General features: G+C 44.7%; 1 protein-coding gene across 4 annotated transcripts in view; it reads right to left on the reverse strand.

The window, feature by feature from the left end:
• Positions 1-24,672, reverse strand: part of ATP7B (ATPase copper transporting beta) — an 80,730-nt gene extending 56,058 nt beyond the window's left edge. For 2 of the 4 annotated variants that reach the window (XM_054529060.2, XM_054529059.2), the window contains exons 1-2: positions 24,533-24,672; positions 23,829-23,933 (exon numbers count right to left, since the gene is read on the reverse strand). In XM_054529060.2, coding sequence (XP_054385035.2) covers positions 23,829-23,879 — 51 coding nt within the window. In that variant the 5' untranslated portion in view covers positions 23,880-23,933; positions 24,533-24,672. The other 2 variants (XM_024231078.3, XM_054529058.2) reach the window with 1 other exon arrangement.
• Positions 24,673-24,678: the final 6 nt, after the last annotated feature.

The following is a 24,678-nucleotide window of genomic DNA, read 5'->3' on the forward strand; positions in this document are numbered from 1 at the left end:
ACTTCATGACTAAAACACCAAAAGCAAGGTCAACAAAAGACAAAACTGACAAACGGGATCTAATTAAACTAAAGAGCTTCTGCACAGCAAAAGAAACTATCATCAGAGTGAACAGGCAACCTACAGAATGCAGGAGTATTTTTGCAATCTATCCATCTGACAAAGGGCTAATATCCAGAATCTACAAAGAACTTAAACAAATTTATAAGAAAAAAAAAACTCCTTCAAAAAGTGGGTGAAGATTATGAACAGACACTTCTCAAAAGAAGACATTTATGCAGTCAACAAACATGAAAAAAGCTCATCATCACTGGTTATTACAGACATGCAAATCAAAACCACAATGAGATACCATCTCATGCCAGTTAGGATGGCAATCATTAAAAAGTCAGCAAACAACAGATGCTGGAGAGAACGTGGAGAAATAGGAATGCTTTTACACTGTTGGTGGGAGTATAAATTAGTTCAACCATTGTGGAAGACAGTGTGGCGATTCCTCAAGGATCTAGAACTAGAAATACCATTTGACCCAGCAATCCCATTACTGGCTATATACCCAGAGGATTGTAAATCATTCTACGATAAAGACACATGCACACATATGTTTATTGTGGCACTATTCACAATAGCAAAGACTTGGAACCAACCCAAATGCCCATTAATGATAGACTGGATAAAGAAAATGTGGCACATATACACCATGGAATACTATGCAGCCATAAAAAAGGATGAGTTCACATCCTTTGCAGGGACATGAATGAAGCTGGAAACCATCACTCTCAGCAAACTAAGAACGGAAAACCAAACACTGCATGTTCTCACTCATAAGTGGGAGCTAAAGAATGAGAACACACGGACACAGGGAGGGGAACATCACACACTGGGGCCTGTTGAGGGTGGGGGGCTAGGGGAGGGATACCATTAGGAGAAATACCTAATGTAGATGACGGTTTGATGGGTGCAGCAAGCCACCATGACACGTGTATACTTATGTAACAAACCTGCACGTTCTGCACATGTACCCCAGAACTTAAAGTATACTTAAAAAAAAAAAACATTAACATCATACATGTTTGAAAACGAATGACTATGAGAACAAACATCACCTCATTTGATCTTCAAACATGACCCAGGAAGGTTCGAGTACTCTACATAGTTTTCTCCATTTTACTGATAAGGCAAACTAATCATTAAAACTAGTGTACATATTCCCCCAAGCCCTTCACTGTGTTCTAGGACCCTGTTTCACAATGGTCCAGAAAGACTTTCCAATAATCTGGACTGGAAGTCCAGAAAGACTTCCAATAATAAATTATTTATTTATTTCCAATAAATAAATAATTTAATTTATTTATTAAATAAATTAAATAAAATTATTTAAATTTTATCTACTTTAAAAATGAAGGCATTCATTCAAACACACAGGAGGGCCTACTATGTGCCAGGGCTGTGTGTGCATTAACCCGATCTCTGCCCTTCTGAGGACAGACTGTAAACTTTCTGGGTAATTCTGCACAAATGACTATTCATTGCCTATTTGCTTCTCTCAACCACAGCAAGGGAAAATATTAACCCTTACTGAGAAACAAAATGTAGCATATCTGATACTTGCCTAAAAAAAAAAAAGTGAGTAAAATTAAAAACAAAATTAACAAACCTCACCACATATGTACATACAAATATGTTATTTTCAATATACAACAAAAGGAAATTTAGAAATTCACAAACTATAAGACAGGGTAACCTCTCCAAGGAGCACTTCACAATATTATCTCAGAAAACCCATTCACAATCTCGTGCTACACAGCTTTATAATCAACCGTTTCAGAGAATGCGCTGCTTTTATGTCTATTGTAACAATTATTCCATCTAACTTTTATCAATTAACAGCATTTTCCAGCTTCAGAATCTTCTCTAATAACACTCTGTATTTCAAGCCTCTCCCACCAAAGAGGTTTTATTATTATTTTTTACTCTGTACTCCAAGGAGTATTGGTTTCTGCCTAGAATTATAGGTATGACACATAAAACAAATGTATTCCTTTAAGACATGTACAAACCTAATGTTTATAAATTAGCACTACTCTATAAATGCATGATGGGAAATGCTATTTAAAATAATCCTTAGAAAAAGAAATATTAAGTATCTAATATATCTTTTTTAAAATTAAAACAACATTTATTATAACATTAATAAAGTAAATGTTATTAATTTAAAAAGTCTGATGATACAGTAAACAAGAGTACAAGGAAAAGCCGTTCTTAACCACTGTTTGTAGAAAGCTAAATTTTGCCTAATTGCTCTTCAAAAAGTATTACTGCTTTTGTCCTAGAAATTCCACTTCTGGGAATTTTACCATACAGATATACAATTACATATTAATGTTCATTGCTACACTCAAATAGTGAAAAACTGGAAACCATCTCAGTATTCTTCTATAGAGAACTGGCTACATAAAATATAGTCCATCAAATAGAAATCTATGTCATGATTTTTAAAAAATAGGTGAATTTACATGTATTGACGTGGAAAGACTTCCATGATGTTAGAAAGAAGAGCTGCAGAACTGTATTAAGACAGTCCTCTTTATCTAAGAGAAGAAAAGAACTACACTTCTATACTTTGCTACTAATGTTTGTATCCAGCAGATACTACTTTGAGGAAAAACTAAATTCAAGAATCCACTTGAAATAGTCTCTACAAAAGCAAATAAAATAATAGTGATGCTGATGATTCCATAATGACAGATAACTTCTTTAAATGACTAGATCACACCACCTCATTTATTGTTTTTCCTTTATTTTAGAAGGGATATATCTGTGCCAGCCAGGTCATCCTGATTTCAACTAGGCAAAAATAAAACCGAACCCAGCCGGGCACAATGGCTCACACCTGTAATCCTAGCACTTTGGGAGGCCGAGGCAGGTGGATCACAAGGTCAAGAGATTGAGATGATCCTGGACAACATGGTGAAACCTCATCTCTACTAAAACTACAAGTATTAGTTTGGTGTGGTGGCATGCACCTATAGTCCCAGATACTCAGGAGCCTCAGGCAAAAGAATCGCTTGAGCCTGGGAGGCAGAGCTTGCAGTGAGCCAAGATCGCGCCACTGCACTCCAGCCTGGCAATGGAGCGAGACTCCGTCTCATATTTAAAGAAAAACAAAAGAACCTAACCACCACTTACCTAAGAACAAAATTCCGTATTCTGGTCTCTAAAAATGCTAAGTCCACCACCTAACAACCTTATAGTCACCATCAGTTCAACGTGTCTAACATCAATCCCCCCTGCTGCAGTATAAATCTACTTCTAGTTCATTCACTTGTTCACTCAGTCAATAGCTTGATATGATGGACTGAACTCTGTCAGATACAGGATACGATGATAAATTAAAACAGCAGCCAGTGTGCACCTGTAGTCCCAGCTACTCAGGAGGCTAGGGTGGGAGGATCACTGATGGGAGGATCCCTTGAGCTCGGGAGGTGGAGGTTGCAGTGAGCCAAAATCTGCGGCAACTGCACTCCAACCTGGGTGACACACTGAGACCCTGTCAGGAAAAAAAAAAAAAAACAGCAGCCAAGCTTGGCCAAAGAAGTCAACAGAATCATGAGTAAGAAGGCTTAAGCAGTTGTTTCTGGAAACAAAGGGGAATTCTGTATATAGCTGGAAAAAGTTTCTAGTAACCTCCAACCATTTCCCACCTGCCAAGACAGGTAGAGGAGACAGGTAAGGAGGGGCTAGAGAAGGGAGAGCCTCAGAGGCAGGCACCCATTCCTCTCCAGCTCACCATCCTGGGCCTGAAAGGTTGTCTGTGGAACCTTTGATAGGAACACCCGGGCCAAAGCACTGAGCCCCCGCCTTCTACTCTGGTTAGTGTGCTCTCCTGAGGGGATTTGTGGGGAAGGCCCTCCTCCCTATTTCCTCCTTCTCATAATTTCTAGGAACCTCACCAGGCTTAGCCCTGCTCACATCAGCAAACAGAAACTTTCTAATGTGGAAGGGGAGTGGGGGGAAATGTGCCTGCCAGACTCTGAGCTTTTATCAGTTATGCCTTTTAAAAAAGATCTTTTTCCCCTCTCTGCCTGTCTGAAACACAGAAGAATCAAAGAAACAGGTTTCCCAATGACAATGATTCTACATTGCACAGAATGTACTCTGCATTGTATAAGAAATGTAAAATACAAGCAAACAAACCTGCTAGACATAAACAGTAATTTTTAAATGTTTTATTCATAGCATCGGCCTGTGTCCTTTCTAAACAACGTGCCACCTAAAAGCTAACTTTCCATTCACTATGAATTAGCAGTTTTCCAATACTTTCAAAACTCTATTTCACCCAGTGTATTAAATAATACTTCAGTGTTCCAATGGAAAAGCAAGGACTTGTCATCAGACAGACCTGGGATTAAATCTCTCAGGAAACCTAAGCTCTCAGTCAGCTTTCTCATCTGTTAAAGGTGAGCTGATGATACCTACTAAAGTTGTTAAAATGATTAAGTGACAAGAGCAAGGTTCCTACCATATACCAAGTGCTAAATGTTAGTTCTCAAGGTGCAAAGCTGATTTATAACAGACTTTATAACAGATTTATAACAGAGTCACAATTGAAATTAACTTTTGGGTTGGTTTTTATAATCATAAACCAGCTACTGCAAATTTCTTCTATTTAAGGATGACTAAATTCTTTCTAAAAATTAATCCTAAATTTAAAAGTGGAACTGCAATAAAAAATGATAATATAGGCCAGGCAGGGTGGTTCACGCCTGTAATCCCAGCACTTTGGGAGGCTGAAGTGAGTGGATCACTTGAGGTCAGGAGTTTGAGACCAGCCTGGGCAACATGGTGAAACCTCACCTCTACTAAAAACACAAAAATTAGCTAGGTATGGTGGCAGGTGCCTGTAGTCCCAGCTACTCTGGAGGCTGAGGCAGGAGAATCAGTTGAACCCAGGAGGTGGAGGTTGCAGTGAGCCAAGATTATGCCACTGCACTCTACAGCCTGGATGACAGAGCAAGATTCTGTCTCAAAAAAAAGATAATACAGATGTACATATATATTGACATATAGAAATGTAGAAACGTCCACAAAATATTCAGTAAGAAATGCAAAGTATAAGATGGTATGTATAATTTGATCCCATATTTATGTTAAAAATATACATTATGTACACATAAACATACTCATATATACATATACACATTCATATTTGTTGGGAGAATGACTGCTTTTTCTTTATACTTTTTTGTATTCTCCTCGTTCCATCATAAATTTGTTTTTTATATAGAGTATATGTTACTTTTATAATCAGAGCTTTAGAAAAAATAGAGCTGCTAGGCACAGTGGCTCGCATCTATAAACCCAGCACTTTGGGAGGGAGAGGCAGGAGGATCATTTGAGCCCAGGAGTTTGAGACCAGCCTGGGCAACATAGGGAGACCACATCTCTACAAATAAAAAGAGAAAATGGACATGGTGGCGTGCGCCTGTGGTGGCAGCTATTCGGGGGGCTGAGGCAGGAAGGTCATTTGAACCTGGGAGGTCGAGGGTGCTATAAGCCATGATCATGCCACTGCACTCCAGCCTCGGCATCAGCAAGAGACCATGTCCCAAAATAAAAAATTTAGAAAAAAAACAAACAAAGGAAAAATAGAGTTGCAACTGTGCTCAGATAGATTACTGGGTTATCACAGTCCTATCCAGACATTCAGACAACACATCAAACACATCTCAGAGTTGGAAATTCTTCTGAAAAAGCATAATTTTGGCAGAAGTAACACTATTTTGCATTTGTATGATAATCTACAAAGTGCTTTCACAATTGTATGACGCAGGATTTATCATCCACTTTGCAATGAAGAATCTAAAGGAGTGTCCAAGACTCACCTGCCCAGCTCCCACAACCTGTGATGGGTCTGCACTCAGATCCCCTCCACTAAGGCCTCTTCCCCAGCCCTCCTTTCTGAAAAGGCTCCCCTAGTCAGCTTCAGGTTGCCCCGCTAGTCACAGATTGGTGCTGGCCTTAAAAATCACTAGCACATGTCATATCTCAAAACTTCAGATATAGGCTGGAAACTGTAAAGTAATAGTTTGGACATTTTTTAAAAATGCCTCAAGCATTTGCAACCCAAAATATTTAATATTTCACTATTTTAAACACATGGCTAAAAGTATAAATGTTCACCGTATATTGTATAAACCGGCAACATATGAAAAGCCTGATTAAAAGATTAAATGCTCTGTCACTCTTTAAAATTCTAAGTGATTTAACACATTAGTTTAGCTACTGGCTTAATACAGTTTAAACAGACATAAAATGAAATTTATAAAACTACTTTAGAAAACAAAGTAATTAAAATTGTATCTATCACCTCACTTCCCTCCCCCAAAACCACTCAAACCTCTGTGTAGCTACCCAAACTGGCAGCCACTGAATAATTCTACATTTCCTATTTTTAAATTTGCCTGGGAAGAAACTTTAAAGGAGTCTCTTGGAAATTTCCACAAATTCAGAACACCAAAAAACACTTTTAATATTTTAAAATAAATACCTCTGAGCATAGTTATATCCTTGGTTAAAAACCTGATAGCAAAATGCAGAATCTTTAAATACTCAAAAGGAGTTTCTGTCTTCAATATCCAAGTACCCTGTGATTTCAACGTATGTAAATCTCTTGCATAGTACATTCGAAAGTTCTTTTCACAAAATTTCCTTTAGTCTTTGGGACTTTAACCAATGAACAGCATAAAAATAAGTCTTAGAGGAAGCAAAGTACTTATGAAACCTTCCTTTGTAGCTAACTAGTAAATGCCTTCAAAAGTCGTTTTTTATTTTCATCTCACTAGGTCAATGAAAAAGACCCTGTACACACCACCAGTCTGCTCAGAAATGCTACTAAAAGGCACCATTTTTATAAAACGTTATACTGCCTTACTTTTGGACACGACCTAACCTTTGGAGTAACAAAATTTTAATTTGCTTAAGAAAAGGAACTTCATTTTGCAGCATTTTCAAAACGTTTAGTTAAAATGTACAGCTTAACAAAATAAGGTATACACTATAAAACATATTAGTAAAAAGAAGGGAGGATTCATTTTTGTTTGACTTGCATTGTGGAAAACTTCTGCTTCATAGAGGCTTACAAAATATTCTGAAAATAAAAAGCAACAAAACCCAAACTTCCAAGCCATGGTGTAATCAATCACCTTGACTCCTGCCAGTTGCTACATTCACACTCTCATTCCGCTCCCCAGACCTCTCCCCAGTACCCCACACAAGAGACATGGAGAGAAACCTCCATCTTTAAAATGGGTCCAAGCCCTTCCAGGCTTTTTAGCCCATCTGCAATTGCACTGACCTAATTGGAACTCATTTCCCGGGTTCCATTCAAAACTCTCTGTGGAAATTCTCCTTCCTCTGATGGTGGAGTGCCTTCCTCCACGGTAGACACTGGCCTGGCTGAGTGCCTAACCCCAGGGTTCTTCCTAAAGGACCACTGCTTGTGGACAGACAGCAGGGTCACATGTGGGTCACTCAGAGTTGCCAGGAAGGACTGCTCAGGGCTCTGAGGCACATCACCCCTGGCTTTCTCCATCGCTGAGTCCACGGCCACGCCTTCCCTCCTAACTAAAGCAGTTCACCTTCAGCAGACTATTTGGTTGTGTTAAAGAGAAATGCTTTAGAAGTGTCCTCCTAATTAGCAAGGGGAAAGACACCCTTCTACTCCTGACCCAGCCCAGGAGAGGCTGCCGGCAGTCTTCAGTCTGGCAGCAAGCTTTGGGAACTTGGGCAGGCTGCACAGTACTGCACCTATTTGCTTTTGTTTATCTACACCCGTCCCAGCACTTGGCACCCTCTCACTCAACACACTGCATGCAGCACTGCAGATCTTTGCACACGGCCCATGCACGCCCTCACCCAGTGCAGACTGGACACCCGGGCAAGGTGTCCATGAGCACAGCATGTAATCACTTGCCAGAGTGCAGCAGTTTCCTTTTGGCCATGTGCACTCCTAGAAACCCAGTCTAGAGGCAGGAGAGATATGCCACTTCCTTTTATTACCAAACTGCTGGCACTTTCTTGGAATTGCTTCAGCTGCCTCTTCCACAGCTCCAATGTTGGCAGGGTGCAGAATACTTGGTGAGAGAAGTATTTCCTAGGCAACATGACTTGCATTTTCAAGAAGGTGTAAGAAAGTTCCATGTTTCCTGTAGCTTTGTTTTCCCTTGGACCAAAGGCTTGACTTCAGTAAGAACTGACTGCAAAAACTGACTAGCTAACAAGGCTCATCTGTTTAAGCAGCACCACGGCCAGGAACTAAGGCACAATTCAGGCTTCTCAGGCTACCTGCTGTTCCACATGGGGATTAATAGGAGGAGACACACGACACCGTGGTAATTCCAGCAGCAGCCTGCTCTGTCGGGCAGCGCTGCCTCCATTCCCACCCCACCACTCGGGGACCAGAAGGAGAGACCACATCCCCCATGGCAGGAACAGCTCCATCACAGCCACTAATCCCAGCCATACCTCCTGCTGCAAGTGAGTGTGGAACTGAATTCAGGGTAAAATGATCACTTTGTCTCTCCGTGTTATTCTTCACAGCAGAATGTACCAGCAGGGGGTCACTACGGTGTGCACTCAATGAGGGCACTCAGAACACACGCCCAAGGTCACTGAACGCTGCCTCCTCATAGGTTGCCCACAGTGATGCTTCCTCCGCCATTAACACTGTCATCCCTGCCCCAAGAACTCCTGACTGACAGATCTGTTCTCTTTGAGGAAAGGCAACCCCAAGGCTGGTCCACGCACCGAAGCCCCTTCGTGTCTGCTTTATCCTGCTGCTTCTTACTACACTCGTGGCGGTTGCTATCACTTCTAAAGCACACGCTGAGCAATCAACTCCTCCAAAATGTGTCTGGGTTTGTTTCTTATCTTCTAAGTGCTCAGCCAAAAAACAAAGAACCTGCCTCAATTTCCAAGAAATATCATTCAAACCCATTTTCATCAAAGGAAAGGTATACTTGATGCTAACGGCCTTGGGCCCCAACCCTAGCCTCCCTGCCAGAGGCCAGCACTGTGGGGCTGTGCAGCTGCCTCTATGGGAGCCTAGGTAAATACATCAGGTGCATCTGTGATTGCTTTCTAGTGATTCTTCAGGTCTTGCTTATCTACATCTCTCCCTTCCTGATAGGATCTATCGGGAGCTCCACATGTCCTGCTGACCACCTGACATTTTGCTTATGGGGCATCAGAAGTAGATTTTCCGGCTAACTGAAGCTTATCTCTTTAAGCATTAGATTTTTTAAAAAATTTTGTTATTCTGGGTGAAAATCTTCCCCAAAGGTGACATCTATTTTTCTGCTGCCTTTTAAAGCAAGTTATTGAACATATTTTAACTTTTCCTTGGTGACATGAGATCATTATAAACATAAATGCTTCTTCTGTGCTGTGCCTATGAATAGCTAATAAGGAAAGTATGTTGGGATCGTATGTCCCACATGCTTTTAAATATGGGATCGTATGTCCCACATGCTTTTAAATAATCTATCCTGTTAGCTCCATGAAATTGCAATACTTCACCATTCAAACCATTTCTAAATGGTGGCTCAGACCCAGAAGACAGCCAGAAAAAGGGGCTGGGGCCAGGTTAGAAAGGGCAGAGTCTAGACTTTGTCCTGTGGGTGGTGTAGAATCACCAGGAGTTTCTGAGCAGAGAACTCACAGAATCATTATTTGTGATCTGGAAACAGTTTGGGCAGAAACAAGAATGAAGACCCAGGAGAGGAGGGATTACAAGGGGCAGGAAATTTAACAGTAGAATACAATTAAACAAACAAGGAGGCCTCCCAACTCAGTGACTGCTGGATCACAGCAGGTGACAAAAAGTGGGGGCCTGAGGATGACAATGCCGTTTCCAGTTTCGCAGATTGAGCACATGGTGATGAGTACACCAAGATGAGCAGGGAGGGTGGGAAGAAGGCAAGTCTGGGGTAAACACAGTGGCTTCTCCTTTGCTCCCATAGAACCTAAGGGACCTGTGGAACAGCCAAGGCATGGGCCACCTTCCTAGGCTACAGCATTAAGTCCAAACTCCTCTTTCTAGCACCTTCCCCTTTCCTCACACCTGACCCTGGCTTCCCTGCTCCTCCCCTTCCCGGCACCATCTAATCCTTCTTATCCTTCAAGTCCTGCCTCTCTGTGGAATCCTGTCAGTGGCTCTCTCCCTTATCTGAATTCCAGCATCACTAATGTCAACATCAGGGTGCCAGCAGGTGGTCAGCCTGTAACACTGCTGGAGGACAAGTCTTCTCTGTCCACCGAGGCTGCAGTCAGCTCAGTCCACACTTGTTACTGATGCCTATGGGCATGTGCTCACTTTGGGAAACATGGTCAGATCCTGGAACACAAGGATCTCATATCTTAGCTGCCCACAGACCTAACATGGTGATGAACAATATCAGACATTAAATAAGTATATTTAAGCAGTTAAATATTTACATATTTACATTTGAATAAGTATATTTAACCATATTTAAATAACTGAGTTGAATTATATACTGCTCAAAATGTGCTTTCTACCTAGAATTTCATGGTACCTTTTGTCCCCCTTACCACAACGCAAGGGCAAACTCTGTCGGTCCCTCACATATTCCTCCTAGGTCTTCAAGGGTTTCCTTGCACTAGATTATTCTGTCTTCCACATGTACAAATTTCACAAGCCATTTTCCAGAAGAAAATTCATCTTCTTTACCTCCTATTCACCTTCCCAGTCTGTGGATCTTTCCTGTATAAAAATAAATATCTCTTTGGTGTCCTAAACAATCTTGTTGCAACCTGAGAAGCCTGGGCCCAAAGGCAGATGGGCAGCTCATGTTTCCATGAACCTCCAGGACAAAGGGCTCTTTGGAGGAGGGACATCTGGTTAAAATATTTCAACACTCACAAACATTACCTGCTCAGTCCAGCTAGAGGCTCACACTGGGCAGGGCTTCCCAGACGAAATCCCCAGGCCAGCCCTCCCAAGATGGGGAGAGGAGTCCTGGATCCTGTGACAGGACAGGAGGGCAGAGCCTGACATTAAAGCTGCATATGCTGGGTTCCCAAGAAGAGAACATGAGCACTGCAAACAGCACAGCCACCAACAGTGAGGGCTCTAGCAGCCCAGCCTTCAGAACAGAGGGGAGTGTTAACCAATGCAGATTATTCACAGCCTGAGAGCCAAGTATTTAAGTGTATGCACAAGAGAAGACCAGGAGAGGAGCGCAAGACATACTGCCCTTGGAAGTTTACTGGCAAGTTAGGAGAGAAGAACAGTAGTAAAGAGCAGTATTCAAGTCTGAATTCCTCAAACACTAGGTGCTGGGAGCAGGGGAGGGAAGGACTGGTGGGCTTTAACAGAGGCTTGGCTTCTCCTCCCCATACCGCTGCTGATCTCCAAGACTGAAACAACTAGCTCAGCAGGACTTTCATATCAGCTTATTAACAGGAGACAGGCACAAACAAACACATACCTAAGTGAGCTCACTGAAGGAGTGCTCTTAAATAAACTGCACTTGGCTGAACAGTCTTGAGTGAAAAACGATTACAATAGTTCTAAATTATGAAGAGATGGGATGGCCAAAAAGAGAAACAATGGGATTATCGAAAAGTAAAAGCCAATGTTTCCATTTCACAGTTCATTCCATGCACCTTCGACTTCACTGGCTGCCCTCATCCTCTGGCATCTACCTGCAAAACTCCAACACTGCTTTACTCTCATTTCCACTTGGCTTCACGCCTGTCCTCTAGCAGCTCAATAAGAATGAGACAGAATGCACATCCAGGCTGGCTGGCCGCACTCTGATTCAGCACCACTAACTGAGGGAGGACCCGTGCTGCCACCTGGCAGTCCAACTACCCCCTAGTCCGCTCACCCTTCGCTCTCCGAGACAGTGGTCCTATCCTCTCTCCAACTCCTCAGGTCCCCAGTGCCCACCCCCATCCTTACTCTCAGCCAGTGACACTCACACTGCCCAAGGTGACCAGACCTTGTCTCCAAGCTCAGCCTCCAAGTTGTCCCACCCTCCTGATTTTCCTCCTATCCTTCCCACCAACAGCTCCTACTCAGAGTCTTTCGCCAGAGCCTCCAAGTCTGCAGTGGCCCCCATCTCAGCCCTTGGACCTCTTTTCCATCTCTACTCATTCCTTGTGCACTCATCCAGGCCAGGAGAAGTATACCTTTCTTAGCTCACTCAGGCTGCTATCACAAAATACCTTAGACTGGGTAATTCATAAACAACAAAAATTTATTGCTCACAGTTCAGGAGCCTGGGAAGTCCCAGATCAAGGAGCCAGCAGATTCGGTGTCCGGTGAAGGCTGTTCTTTGCTTCATAGATGGTGTCTTGCTACTGCATCCTCAAATGGCAGAAGAGCAAAGTGGCTCCCTCAAGCCTCTTTTATAAGGACACTAATCCCATTCGAGAAGGCAGAGCCCTCATGGCCAAATCACCTCCTAAAGTACTCATCTCCTAATACCACCACCTTGGGGGTTAGGTTCCAACATATGAATTTGGCAGGCACATTAACATTCAGACTATATCACCACCTATAGCCTACAATTCCCAACTCTACACTTACAGACCCAAATGCCTCAACACCATCTCCTCGGTGTTTCATATGCATCGCAAACTTGTCTACAACAGAGCTCTCAATATTCTGCCCTTCCCTGCTGCTCCCACAGTCTTCCCCACCTTAGTAAATAAAACTCCCTCCTTCCACTTGCCCAGGAAAAAATCCTGGATTCCTCTTTGGTAAGAATAATCTCATCCAGGCACAGGGGCTCATGCCTGTAATCCCAGCACTTTGGAAGGCCAAGGTAGGAGGACCGCTTGAGCCCAGATGTTTCAGACCAGCTTGGGCAACATAGTGAGACACCATCTCTTCAAAAAATAAAAAATTAGCTGGGCATGGTGGTGCACACTTGTAGTCCCAGCTACTCAGAAGGCTGAGGTGGGAGGATCACTTGAGCCCAGGAGGCGGAGGTTGCAGCGATCTGTGATTGGACCACTTCACTCTACCCTGGGTGACAGTGTGAGATTCTGTCTCAAAAACAATAATTAAAATGAATTTAAAATCAAAAAGTAAAAAAGAATCATCTTCTTCTTTCAAACCCACATGTAAATGTTTAGCAAATCCTGTTAGTTCCACCATCAAAATGCATCCAGCATCCAGTGACTTCAACACATCCACAAGAACCCTGGTCCAAGCCACCAGCTCATCTCACCTGCACTATTGCTTAGAATCTCCTAAGTGACCTCCTAGCTTCTGCTCTTAGCCCCTGAAGTCTATTCTCAACACAAAAGTCAGAATGCCTTTAAGAGGAAGTCACAAGATGTCATTCCTCTAAAATGCCTCCAGGGGGTTCCCATGTGCTTAATAAAACCTAAAATCCTTACAATGATGACCTGTAAGACTATACAGTTGCAGCCCTCCCATTACCTTCCAACTTATCCTCACACTCCTGGCCCCTTACTCATTCTGAAACTATCATTCTGATCTTGCTGTTCCTTAGGTAAGCAAGGCATACACCTGCCTCCGGAACTTTCTGCTAGCTTAGAAAAACCTCCCTCCAACATCCCATATCCAAAGGGCTCACTTCCTCACCTCCCTGAGATCTTTGCTCAAACGTCAACTTCTCAGTGATTTCCCCCAAATGACCCTATCTAAATTTCATACACTCCCAATTCCCTATCATCTTTCCCTGTCTTATTTTTCTCGAGAATTCTCAATCACCACCAAATGCAATAATACATCTTTTACTTACTCTTTTTAACAACTATCTCCCCAGTTAGGATGTAAGTTTCACAAGTGCAGGAATCCTTCACATTTTTTTTTTTTTAAAGACAGGGTTTCACTCTGTCACCCAAGCTGGAGTGCAGTGGCATGATCTTGGCTCACTGCAGCCTCCGCCTCCCTGGCTCAAGTGATCCTCCCATCTCAGCATCCCAAGTACCTGGGGCTACAGGTGCGTGCCACCATGCCCAGCTTGCTTATTTATTTATTTATTTATTTATTTAGTAGAGACAGGGGTTTCACTATGTTATCCAGGCTGGCCTCGAACTCCTGAGCTCAAGCAATCTGCCTACTTTGGCCTCCCAAAGTGCTGGGATTACAGGTCTGAACCACAACACACAGCCTCTTCACGTCTATTTTGTTCAGTCACTGCATTATTCCAAGGTCTAAAACAGTGCTTGACACTTAAAGAATTTCCCAATAAATATTTGTTGAATGAATGACAAAGAACGCCAAGCAAAAACAACTTACAAATGTGCTTGCTGTAAAAAGACTGCTAAACTTTCAGACAATACTCAACATTCAGGGCCAGACGTGGGGGCTAACACCTGTAGTCCTAGCACTTTGAGAGGCTGAAATGGGAGGATCACTTGAGCCCAGGAGTTTAAGACCAGCTTGGGCAACATGGTGAAACCCTGTCTCTACCAAAAAAAAAAAAAAAATTTTAATTATCTGGGCATGGTGGCACATGCTTGCAGTCCCAACTACTTGAGAAGTTGAGGTGATAGGATCACCTGAGCCTGAGGAGATCCAGGCTGCAGTGAGCCTGCCACTGCATTCCAACCTGGGCAACAGAGCACCTGTGAAACAAGAAGGGCAGGGAAGGGAGGGGAGGGAAGAGGAGGGGAGGGGAGGGGAGGGGAGGAGAGGGAAGGGAAGGGGAGGGGATGGGAGGGGATGGGGGAGGGGAGGGGAGGGGATGGGGAAGGGGAGGGGAGGGGAGGGGATGGGGGAGGGGAGGGGATGCGGGAGGGGAGGGGATGGGGAAGGGGAGGGGAGGGGAGGGGATGGGGGAGGGAAGGGGAGGGGAGGGGATGGGGGAGGGGAGGGGATGGGGGAGGGGAGGGGAGGGGAGGGGTTGGGGAGGGGAGGGGAGGGGATGGGGAAGGGGAGGGTAGGGGAGGGGATGGGGAAGGGGAGGGTAGGGGATGGGGAAGGGGAGGGGAGGGGAGAGGAGGGGATGGGGAAGGGGAGGGGGGGATTGGGAAGGGACAGGAGGGGAGGGGAGGGGAGAGCGCAGAAGGGAGGGGAGAGGAGGGGGAAGGAAGGAAGGAAGGAAGGGAGGGAGGGAGGGAGCGAGCCTCATGCAAAAGCTGGCTCCCTCCTCCCTCACTTACTCATTCATCTATCCCTTCAAGCCAGGGATCTAAGCTCAAATACAGGCATCTCTCAGAGGTCCCACGGGTTTGGTTCTAGATCATCACAATAAAGCAAATATCCTAATAACGTGAGTAACACAAAGGTTTTGGTTTCCTTGTGCATATAAAAGTTATGTTTACACTATAGTCTATTAAGTGTGCAATAGCATTATGCCTAAAAAAATATATACCTTAATTTTACAATGTTATGGCAAAAAAATGCTAACAATCATCTGAGCTGTCAGTAAGTCATGGTCTTTCTGCTAGTGGAAGGCCTTGCTTCAATGCTGAGGACCTTGCTCTGGACTAGGCTTTGGCTTAAGAGAATGTTGTGTCTGGTTTGATCTTATGTTCAAATCACTAAAACTTTCTCCATATCAGCAGTAAGGCTGTTTCGCTTTCTTATCATTTATGTGTTCACTAGAGTAGTACTTACTTTCCTTCAAGGACTTTACCTTTGCATTAACAACTTTGCTAACTGGCACCAGAGGCCTAGGTTTCAGCCTATCTCAGCTTTTGACAAGCCTTCCTCACTAAGCTTAATCATTTCTAGCTTTTGATTTAAAGGGAGTGGACTCTTTCACTTGAACACTTAGAATCCATTGTAGGGTTATTAATTGGCCTAATTTTAATATTGTTGTGTCTTAGGAAATAGGGAGACCTGAGAGGGAGGGAGAGACAGACAGGAACTGCTGGAGTCAGTGCAGCAGTCAGAATGTACACATTTCCAGATTAACTTTGCCATCTTACACAGGCCCCAAGATGATTATAACAGTAGCATCAAAGAGCACTGATCACAGATCACCATAACAGATATAATAATAATGAAAAATATGAAATATTGTGAGAATTACCAAAATGTGGCATGAAGTGAGTATATGCTGTTACACAAATGGCATCAGTAGACTTGCTCAGTGCAGGGTTGCCACAAACCTTCAACTGGTAAAAAAAAAAAAAAAAAAATACAACATCTGCAAAAGGGCAATAAAGCAAAGGTTTGCCTGTACTGTCACAAGTAGGCACTGACTTAAAAGAGCAGAACAGGCTACGTGGGGCTTGCGGCCACAGGAGGAGTTCATGCCCCACCTGGAGGAGGCAGCTGTTCCTCAGCTCCAGCCAACTGTTGTCAAAAGGCCTGGTGTCACCAGAGCTTCCAAGAGAAGGTGGATAGCTGGAGTTTTACATAGTAAAATCTTCCCATTTTAAGATGTTGAAAACTGGCCAAAGTTCTAGCCAATGGAATATAAGGCAAAGTTGTTTATCAGGGCTCCTAAGCAGGCTCCTTAAAAGAGCAGGACTGGCCGGGAGCGGTGGCTCACGCCTGTAATCCCAGCACTTTGGGAGGCCAAGGGGGGCGGATTACCTGAGGTCAGGAGTTCAAGACCAGCCTGGCCAACATGGTGAAACCCCGTCTCTACTAAAAAAAAATTCAAAAATTAGCCGGGCATGGTGGCACATGCCTGTAAACCCAGCTACTCGGGAGGCTGAGGCAGGAGAGTTGCTTGAGCCCGGCAGAGGGAGGTTGCAGTGAGCCAAAATCATGCCACTGCACTCCAGCCTGGCTGACAGAGCAAGACTCTGTCGCAAAAAAAAAAAAAAAAAAAAAAACAGAGAGAGAGAGAGAGAGAGAGAGGGATTATCCTTGCCTTTCCCTTATTTCAGCTATGTGCAACTTGAAATACACAGCTGCAGCACCAACAGCTCTCTTAGGCCATGAGGTATCAGGAAGATGGAGTTGCAGCCTAACTTGTGTTAAAAAATCATTAATCAGGAAGCAATTAGGCTGAGATGACTCCAACACTTCAGGTTCCTATGTAAGCAAACCAAACCCAACTCAATATAAACAGTAAAACAAAGCTTAAGCTTAACCAATCAGAATCCATTAACTATCTCTAACTAGAGACTTCATCAATCAGGAACCACCAACTAAACTCTAACTAGGGTCTTTTTTATTCCTTATTTTTATTTTTTTTCTCCAATCTCATGACAGCTTATAACTAGGCCTTTCTACTTTAACCAATCAATTATTCTCTTTGTTTTGCTTCCCTGAACACTTATAAAGTCTTTCCTTCATTCCCCCTAGATGGATCCCTGAACCGTGTAGTCTGGAACTGCCCAATTCATGACTCTGATGGTACTGCCCTAGTGGGGGCACTCTGTGGTGGCTCTTCCTCATAGACGTTTTCTGCCTGGGCCCCGGGTTCTCCAAGACATCCTCGGAAATCTAGATGGAAGTAGCCATACTCCACAGCTCTTGAACTCTGCTCAGCTGCAGTTAACACCACATGGACACCAAGGTTTATAGCCTGCACCTTCCAGAGCAGCAGCCCAAGCCACACCTGAGCCACAGCTGGGGTGGCCAAGGAGCACTGCAGAATGCAGGAAGCAGAGGCTCGAGGTGGCCCTGGGCAACTAGACCCATAGCCCTGCTGGCAGGGTATGGTCCTCTCCCTCCTGCCCTCATGGTCCAGGCACTCTGGGCCTGTGACACGAGGAGCAGTCCCAAAGACCTCCCAAATCCCTTTAAGGTCATTCTTCCCAGCAGCCTTTTTATTCTTTATGAGCTAGCCAGGCTGAAAATTTTCCAAATCTTTCTAAGTTCTGCTTCCCTTTTGATTATAATTTCTGTCTTTAATTTGTTTTCTTCTTGCATTTTCTTATAAGCAATCAAGAGAAGCTATGCAGCACCCTGCACACTCTGCTTAGAGATTTCTTCCACCAAATATCCTAGTTCATCACTCTTCATCTAGTTCATCATCTATCCTCCACAAAGCATTAGGGCACAGACACAACTGACCCACGTTCTCTGCCATTTTATAAATAAAAACAGAATGGGCTTTTCTCTAGTTCCCAATAAAATATTCCTCATTTCTGTCTAAGACCTCATCAAAATGACCTTTGCTGTCCATACTTCCACCAACATTCTGATCATGACCACTTAAGTAATCTCTAAGAGGATTCAGGTTCTGTCTACAGCTCTGTTCTTCTGAGCCCTCACCAAAATAATCCTTAATGCTTAGTTCATAACTATCTAGGCTTTTTCCAGCATGTACCTCCAAACTCTTCCAGCCTCTACCCTTTACCCAGTTCCAAAGCCAACTCCCCATTTTCATGGATCCGTTATACCAACACTCCACCTCTTGGTACCAATTTCTATCTTAGTCCCTTTGTGCCTCTGTTGGGAACAGGCCCCCCAAAATCTGGCCATAAACTGGCCCCAAAACTGACCATAAACAAAATCTCTGCAGCACTGTGACATGTTCATGATGGCCATGACGCCCACGCTGGAAGGCTGTGGGTTTACTGGAATGAAGGCAAGGAACACCTGGCCCGCCCAGGGCAGAAAACTGCTTAAAGGCGTTCTTAAACCACAAACAGCATGAGTGATCTGTGCCTTAAGGGCATGTTCCTGCTGCAGATAACTAGCCAGACCCACCCCTTTATTTCGGCCCATCCCTTCGTTTCCCATAAGGGATACTTTTAGTTAATGAATACCTATAGAAACAATGCTAATGACTGGCTTGCTGTTAATAAATTCGTGGGTAAATCTCTGTTCGGGGCTCTCAGCGCTGAACACGGATACTTCCTCGATATCTATGCTACGGCATCAGTGAGCAGCGTTCATGTTACTGGGCCATCTCCACCCCTCCCATTGAGAAGAAAATGTGTGTCAGGTAAAGAAGCACTTAAAATCCATCTCTGTCACTTGCTTAGTTTATTACCCTGCTCCGTAGGTACCAACTGCACTCTGTTGCTGCTAAAACGACCACTGGCCTCTAATACTCAGGACAGTTGAGTTTGGACAGCCTAGTTTCTCTACCAAGAAGACAATTTCATAAAGAATAAGGGTAGAAGACCCAACTTACCGTTCTTTTTCAGGCTTTTCAGCCACCTTTGGTCTGGATAGGGACGATCATTTCCAACAGTCTCTAGCTAGTCTCCCGCAGCTCCCTGCCCAGCTCACCCTCTGCCTTGCAGGAGTGACTTATGCTGTTTTCCTGTAGGGTAAAGTCCAAACTCCTAGCCTGATAAACAGGGTCTTCCACAGACCTTCCAGCCTTCCACTCTTCCAGCCTTGCCACGCCCCTCACAGTCCTCTAAATGCCTCTTTCCATTTCCAGTCCTCTGGACCTTTATACATGCTGGTCTCTGCCTTCAATGCCCTTCTCTCCATGCTCCTGTGTGCCCAGTCAATGCCTGCTCTTCCTGAAAGACCCACTCGAGCACCACCTCCCACTGAAGGAATTTTTGTGCCCCTTCTGTGGGTGCTGTACCATGTAGACAGCTCTGTCCCAGCATGCATCCAGCACAGGGGCTGACCTCTCTTCATCTATGCATCCCCCTGCTTGGCCCAATACCAGGCAAACAGAAAGTGCTCCATAATGTTTATGGACTGAAGGCTGAATGACCAGGTCACTGCTGCCCCACAGAGAGACCTCTGAAGAGAAAACAATGTGGAGAAATCATGTCGAGAATCCATTCATTCAAGAACAACTGTGGTGCACCTACATGCGCTGTGGGAAATAGTTTTTTAAACGGTAGAAACCCGGTTTCCATTTCAAGAAGCACACAGTTGCAAATAAAAGCTATATTCATTAAATAATCATACCAGGTGGTACGACCAAGTGTCAAGTAAGTTTTGACAATAAAAAAATCACTGAGAAAGTCAGGCAAGCCTGGCTAGGACTCAATCCTATATCTGCCTCTTATTAGCAAGGTACATCGGGCAAGTTACTTAACTTGTGTCTGGCTCAGTTTCCCCATCTGTAAAGCAATGATGAACTCTGACCTCCTGTTCTATCACTCCCACTCCTTCTCTCTGCCCCAGCCACTCTGGCTTTCTTATTGTTCCCCAAACTCTAACATCATGTCTTCTGTACTGTTTCCACTCATGACGCTTCTGACACCAAATGTGTGGGGTTTTTCTTCACACCAACCAATGCTCACTCTCCAGACACTAACTGGGTGCCCTACGATTCAATTCAATTCCGACACCAACCATCTGGAGTTAGCACAGACCCCACAGGTAAGGGCTCAGGCCCACAAGACCACAAGAATGCCCACACTTCACATGCCAGTCACTGGGTCTGTACTCCTGACCGACTGTGAAGTCAGGAGGTTCCTACAACCGCCTCCTTAGGTTGGGTAATTTGCTAGAGCAGCTCGCAAAACTTAGGAAAGCACTTTATTTACTATCACCAGTTTATTATAAAAAATACAGCTAACAAACCACCACATGGAAAAGATGGGTAAAATATGGGAATGGAGGTTTCCAGGAGCTTCCATGTCCTCTCCAGGCACCACCTTCCCAGCACCTTGATGTGTTCACCAACAGGAAGCTCTCCAAAACCCATCATTTAGGGTTTTTAAGAAAGCTCTATTTGTGATCCACTGCGTTGGTTAAAAAAAAAGGCCAGGCGCAGTGGCCTCACACCTGTAATTCCAACACTTTGGGAGGCCGAGGCGGGTGGATCACAAGGTCGAGAGATAGAGACCACCCTGGCCAACATGGTGAAACCCCATCTCCACTAAAATACAAAAATTAGCTGGGTGTGGTGGCATGCGCCTGTAATCCCAGCTACTCAGGAGGCTGAGGCCGGAGAATCACTTGAGCCCGGGGAGCATAGGTTGCAGTGAGCCGAGATCCCGCCACTGCACTCCAGCCTGGCAACAGAGTGAGACTACATCTCAAAAAACTAAATAAATAAAAATTTAAAGAAAGCTCTATTCTGCAGGCATCACTGATTAGATCATTGTCCATTGGTGATTGGCACAATCTCCAGAGGTTGGAGCACCGGGCTGAACATTCGAATCCCCTAATCACGTGGTTGGTTCTTCTGGCAATCAGCCTCCATCCTGAAGCTATCTAGGGGCCTGTCAAGAGCCCTCTCATTAACAGAAACTCAGGTAGGGGTCAAAGAGATTTGTTATGAATAACAAAAGATACTCTTATCACCATCCCTCAGGAAATTACAATGGTTTGAGAAGCTCTATGTCAGGAACTTGGGACAAGACCAAGTATATATTTCTTCTTATCACATGACTGCCTTAGGACTCTCACACTTTATGGTTTCTCAACCTAGGATACTTCTCTGAAATCTGAATCATTCAGTTCTCTACTCAAATCCTACCTTCCCAGAGTAATCATTCCCCGACCACCTACTTAAAACAGCATCTTCCTCTCCACCCATGTCAATCCCTATCTTATTCTCTTATTCTGCTTTCTTTTCTTTTCTTTTTTTTGGGACAGGATCTTGCTTTATCACTCAGGCTGAAGTGCAGTGGTGGGATCACAGCTCACTGCAGCCTCAAACTCCTGGGCTCAAGCCATTCTCCTGCCTCAGCCTCGCGAGTAGCTGGTTCGACAGGCACACACCACTATGCCCAGCTAATTTTTTTTTTTTTTTTTGTATAAATGATGTCTTGATATGCTGCCCAGGCTGGTCTTGAACTCCTGGACCCAAACTGCTTTATTTTCTTCATAGTACTTACTAGTACCTGAAATAAAGCTATTGAAGGAAACCAAAACATTTCACCTCAAAACAGACTTATTGGAAATATTTTGAGATGGCCGTTCAGAGGGCCTACAGACAAAAGTAGTCCTACTGTGAGGGAGATGAGCATCTGTACAGAATCTCCATTGATGCAGCCAGTTTTTCTCAGAGGGCCCTTCCTTGTCTGGATCTGGGTGAGATTCGCTGAGTTTGGCACCTTCAAGGTCTGAAACATTTCTTCTCCCCGAGGGCTGCTACCTGTGAGGTTTCATCTACATAAGACCACCTTTGCTAGCCAGGTCTCCTCTTCTCTCCCTCCTATAACCTGATTTACAACCATAACCTGTTTTTGGCCAAGCTTAGAGCCCCCACACTTTCTGTAACCTCAAGATAGTATAAATGTGGCAACCACCTTGCCTTCCTTTGAGATCGTATTTTGTAAGACTCTCACGGCACGTCAGTAAATGTGTATGCCTTCTCTCCTATTAATCTGCCATTTGTCAGCTGATTTTTCAGTGACGCTTCACGGGGCACAGGAGAAGTTTTCCCTTAACTCCTATGCTATATATTTGTTTATCCCTTTTTTTTCCTATCTCCAACTAGGATGTAAATCCATGAGGGCAAGGTCTTGGTCCTACCTAAATCCCCAGTGTCTAAAACTTTGAGTATTATGTGTTTGAGCACATAGTACACAAAAAAAAAATTTGTTGAATAAATGTTGATAACAAGATATAATACCTACATCAAAGGGTTTTTGTGAGGATTAAACGCGAGAGTGCACATAGAGGGATATGAGTGCCTAACACAATGCTCAGCACACAGTAAGCTCAATAACGTTGGTCAACGCTATTATCAGAGGATTCCAGAAGACAGGTCAACATGGGCAGGAGCAGTTACAGAACGTTTCAAGGAGGTGGCAGGTCTTGAGCTTGATTTGGAAGGATAAGGATTTTTTTGTCTAGGTGGGGACATTGTAGGAAGTTGAAATCTCCTCTGTACAAGCCACCCCTCCCAACATTTCTTCATACTCCTATCAAATGCATAGTCATCATACCGTACAAACCACCTACTAACCAGCCTCTCTCTGTCTGTCCACTAATCCATTAGTTTTCATTTCTGTATCACCGGAGCCTAGATGAATTCACTACTAAAGGGCACCCAGCAACGTCAGTGAATTAGTTTCAGAAATCTGTGGAAAAGAAACAGCCTACTGTTCTGTCCAGCAATCCAGGCCTAAGTATCTATCCTAAAGAAATAGTGTCAGCATTAAAAATCATGTACAAAGATGTTCACTTGCAAGAGACAGAGAAAAAAAGTAGCAAACAGAACGTCCACCACTAGGAAACCACGAATAAACTATGATGCGTCCAAACTGTGCAGAGGTTGCACTGAATTGGACAGTTAGTGAAACAATCTCTAAGATATATCGTTAAACTGAAAAAAGAATACACATACAGCGATCTCATTTAGGTAAAACAAAAATTTTAACACCTCAAACGAAACCTAAAGATTTCTCTGAATGTGTGCATATTACATATAGATACATGTCTTGTTAACCACTGTATCAACTCTTCAACACTGTGTGCCTGAAACATAGTAAGTTCTCAATAAATATTTGCCGAATGAAGACATATGTACGTGAATAGAAAAAGACTGAAAAATAGATCTGCTTTTCTGCAAAATATTTCTGTGCTGTTTGCATTTTTAAAAGACTGTCTTAATGTATTACTTGTACAATTAAAATGAATTTAAAACAGTTATAAAAGTTCCAGGACCTCGATATACCATATCTGGTCCAAGCACCAGGCTCTGAGTAACTTCTCCAGGTAACTAACTTCATCGTTTTGAGCCGTTAGGGCTCTAGCACAGCAACTCGACGCTCACTTTACCTCTCCAGCATCAGACCCCTTAAAAGCCTAAAGATGAATTTTGAGGTGCGGGGTTTTCCATTGTTCCCAAACATCAGTTGACGGCACACTTTTTCTAAAGGGTCCTTTTCTCCCACGCCAAGATGTCCCTGGAGCTGGGGGTCTGGCTCGGCCTTCCCTGAGCACCCCCTGGGGGCGAGTAAGCGCCGAACGCGGGGAGGAAAATCCTCCTGGTGGGAGTGAGCACGCTGCGCGGGCGCGGGTGAACAAAACTCACTTTCCGACTGGCCCCTTCTCTGGCTGTGATCTGTCTCTTCTGCTCAGGCATCGTCCCGCGGGGACACCGAATTCTTCTCTGATCCGGCTCAGAGCAAAAGGTCACCTGGTCGGTGGAGGAGAACGTGGTGTTAAAGTCCCGGGAGAGGAGGCGCAGAGCGCGAGGGCATCGGCGCGGCTCGGCTCTAAAGCAAAGTGGGGTCCGGGAACCGCCCCTTCATTTGGGACCAGGGAAGCCGCAGCCCTCGCCACACGGATGATTCAAAGTTGCGCGCCGCCGTCCTCCCGACCTGGGGGCACGGGGATGAGCGCGTGAGAGGAGAGTTGGCCTCGGACCCTCGCCCACTCCCCAAGTGGCTGGGAGTGCCCGCCCTGGAACTGCCTGCCCCGCCGGTGCCACAGTGTCCTCTGCCGTGCCGGCGCCGCAGGGCAGAGGCCCGTCCTCCGCGGTCTCGGCCACCTCGCGCTGGTGCGCTCCGACACTGTACTGGGATCTCACGCGTGTGCGGGAGCGGGAGGGCAGGTGAGCGGCGCAAAGCCGGGCCGCAGACTCAGCTCCCAGGGCTCACCCACCGCCTGCGGGGAAGGTGCCCGGCGGCGCCGCGTCGGATCCGCTCTGCGCTGCCCCCTCCTCGGACTCTGCGCCTGGCTGCCGGGCGCCGCGGGTCCCAAACGCAGCAACCGCGGCGAGAGTGAACTCCGCACCTGGAAAATCGACCCGCGGTGCGCAAAGGCCAGCCAATGGCCTCCAACGGGCGGCGGGCTTTGGGCCGGGGACGGGGGCGCAGGCGCCCAGGCGGGGGCTTCTAGTGGGGGAGGTGGCCGAGGGAGGGAGCGACGGCTGTCAATCA

The sequence above is a fragment of the Pongo abelii genome, chromosome 14 (assembly GCF_028885655.2).
Source record: "Pongo abelii isolate AG06213 chromosome 14, NHGRI_mPonAbe1-v2.0_pri, whole genome shotgun sequence".
NCBI lineage: Eukaryota > Metazoa > Chordata > Mammalia > Primates > Hominidae > Pongo > Pongo abelii.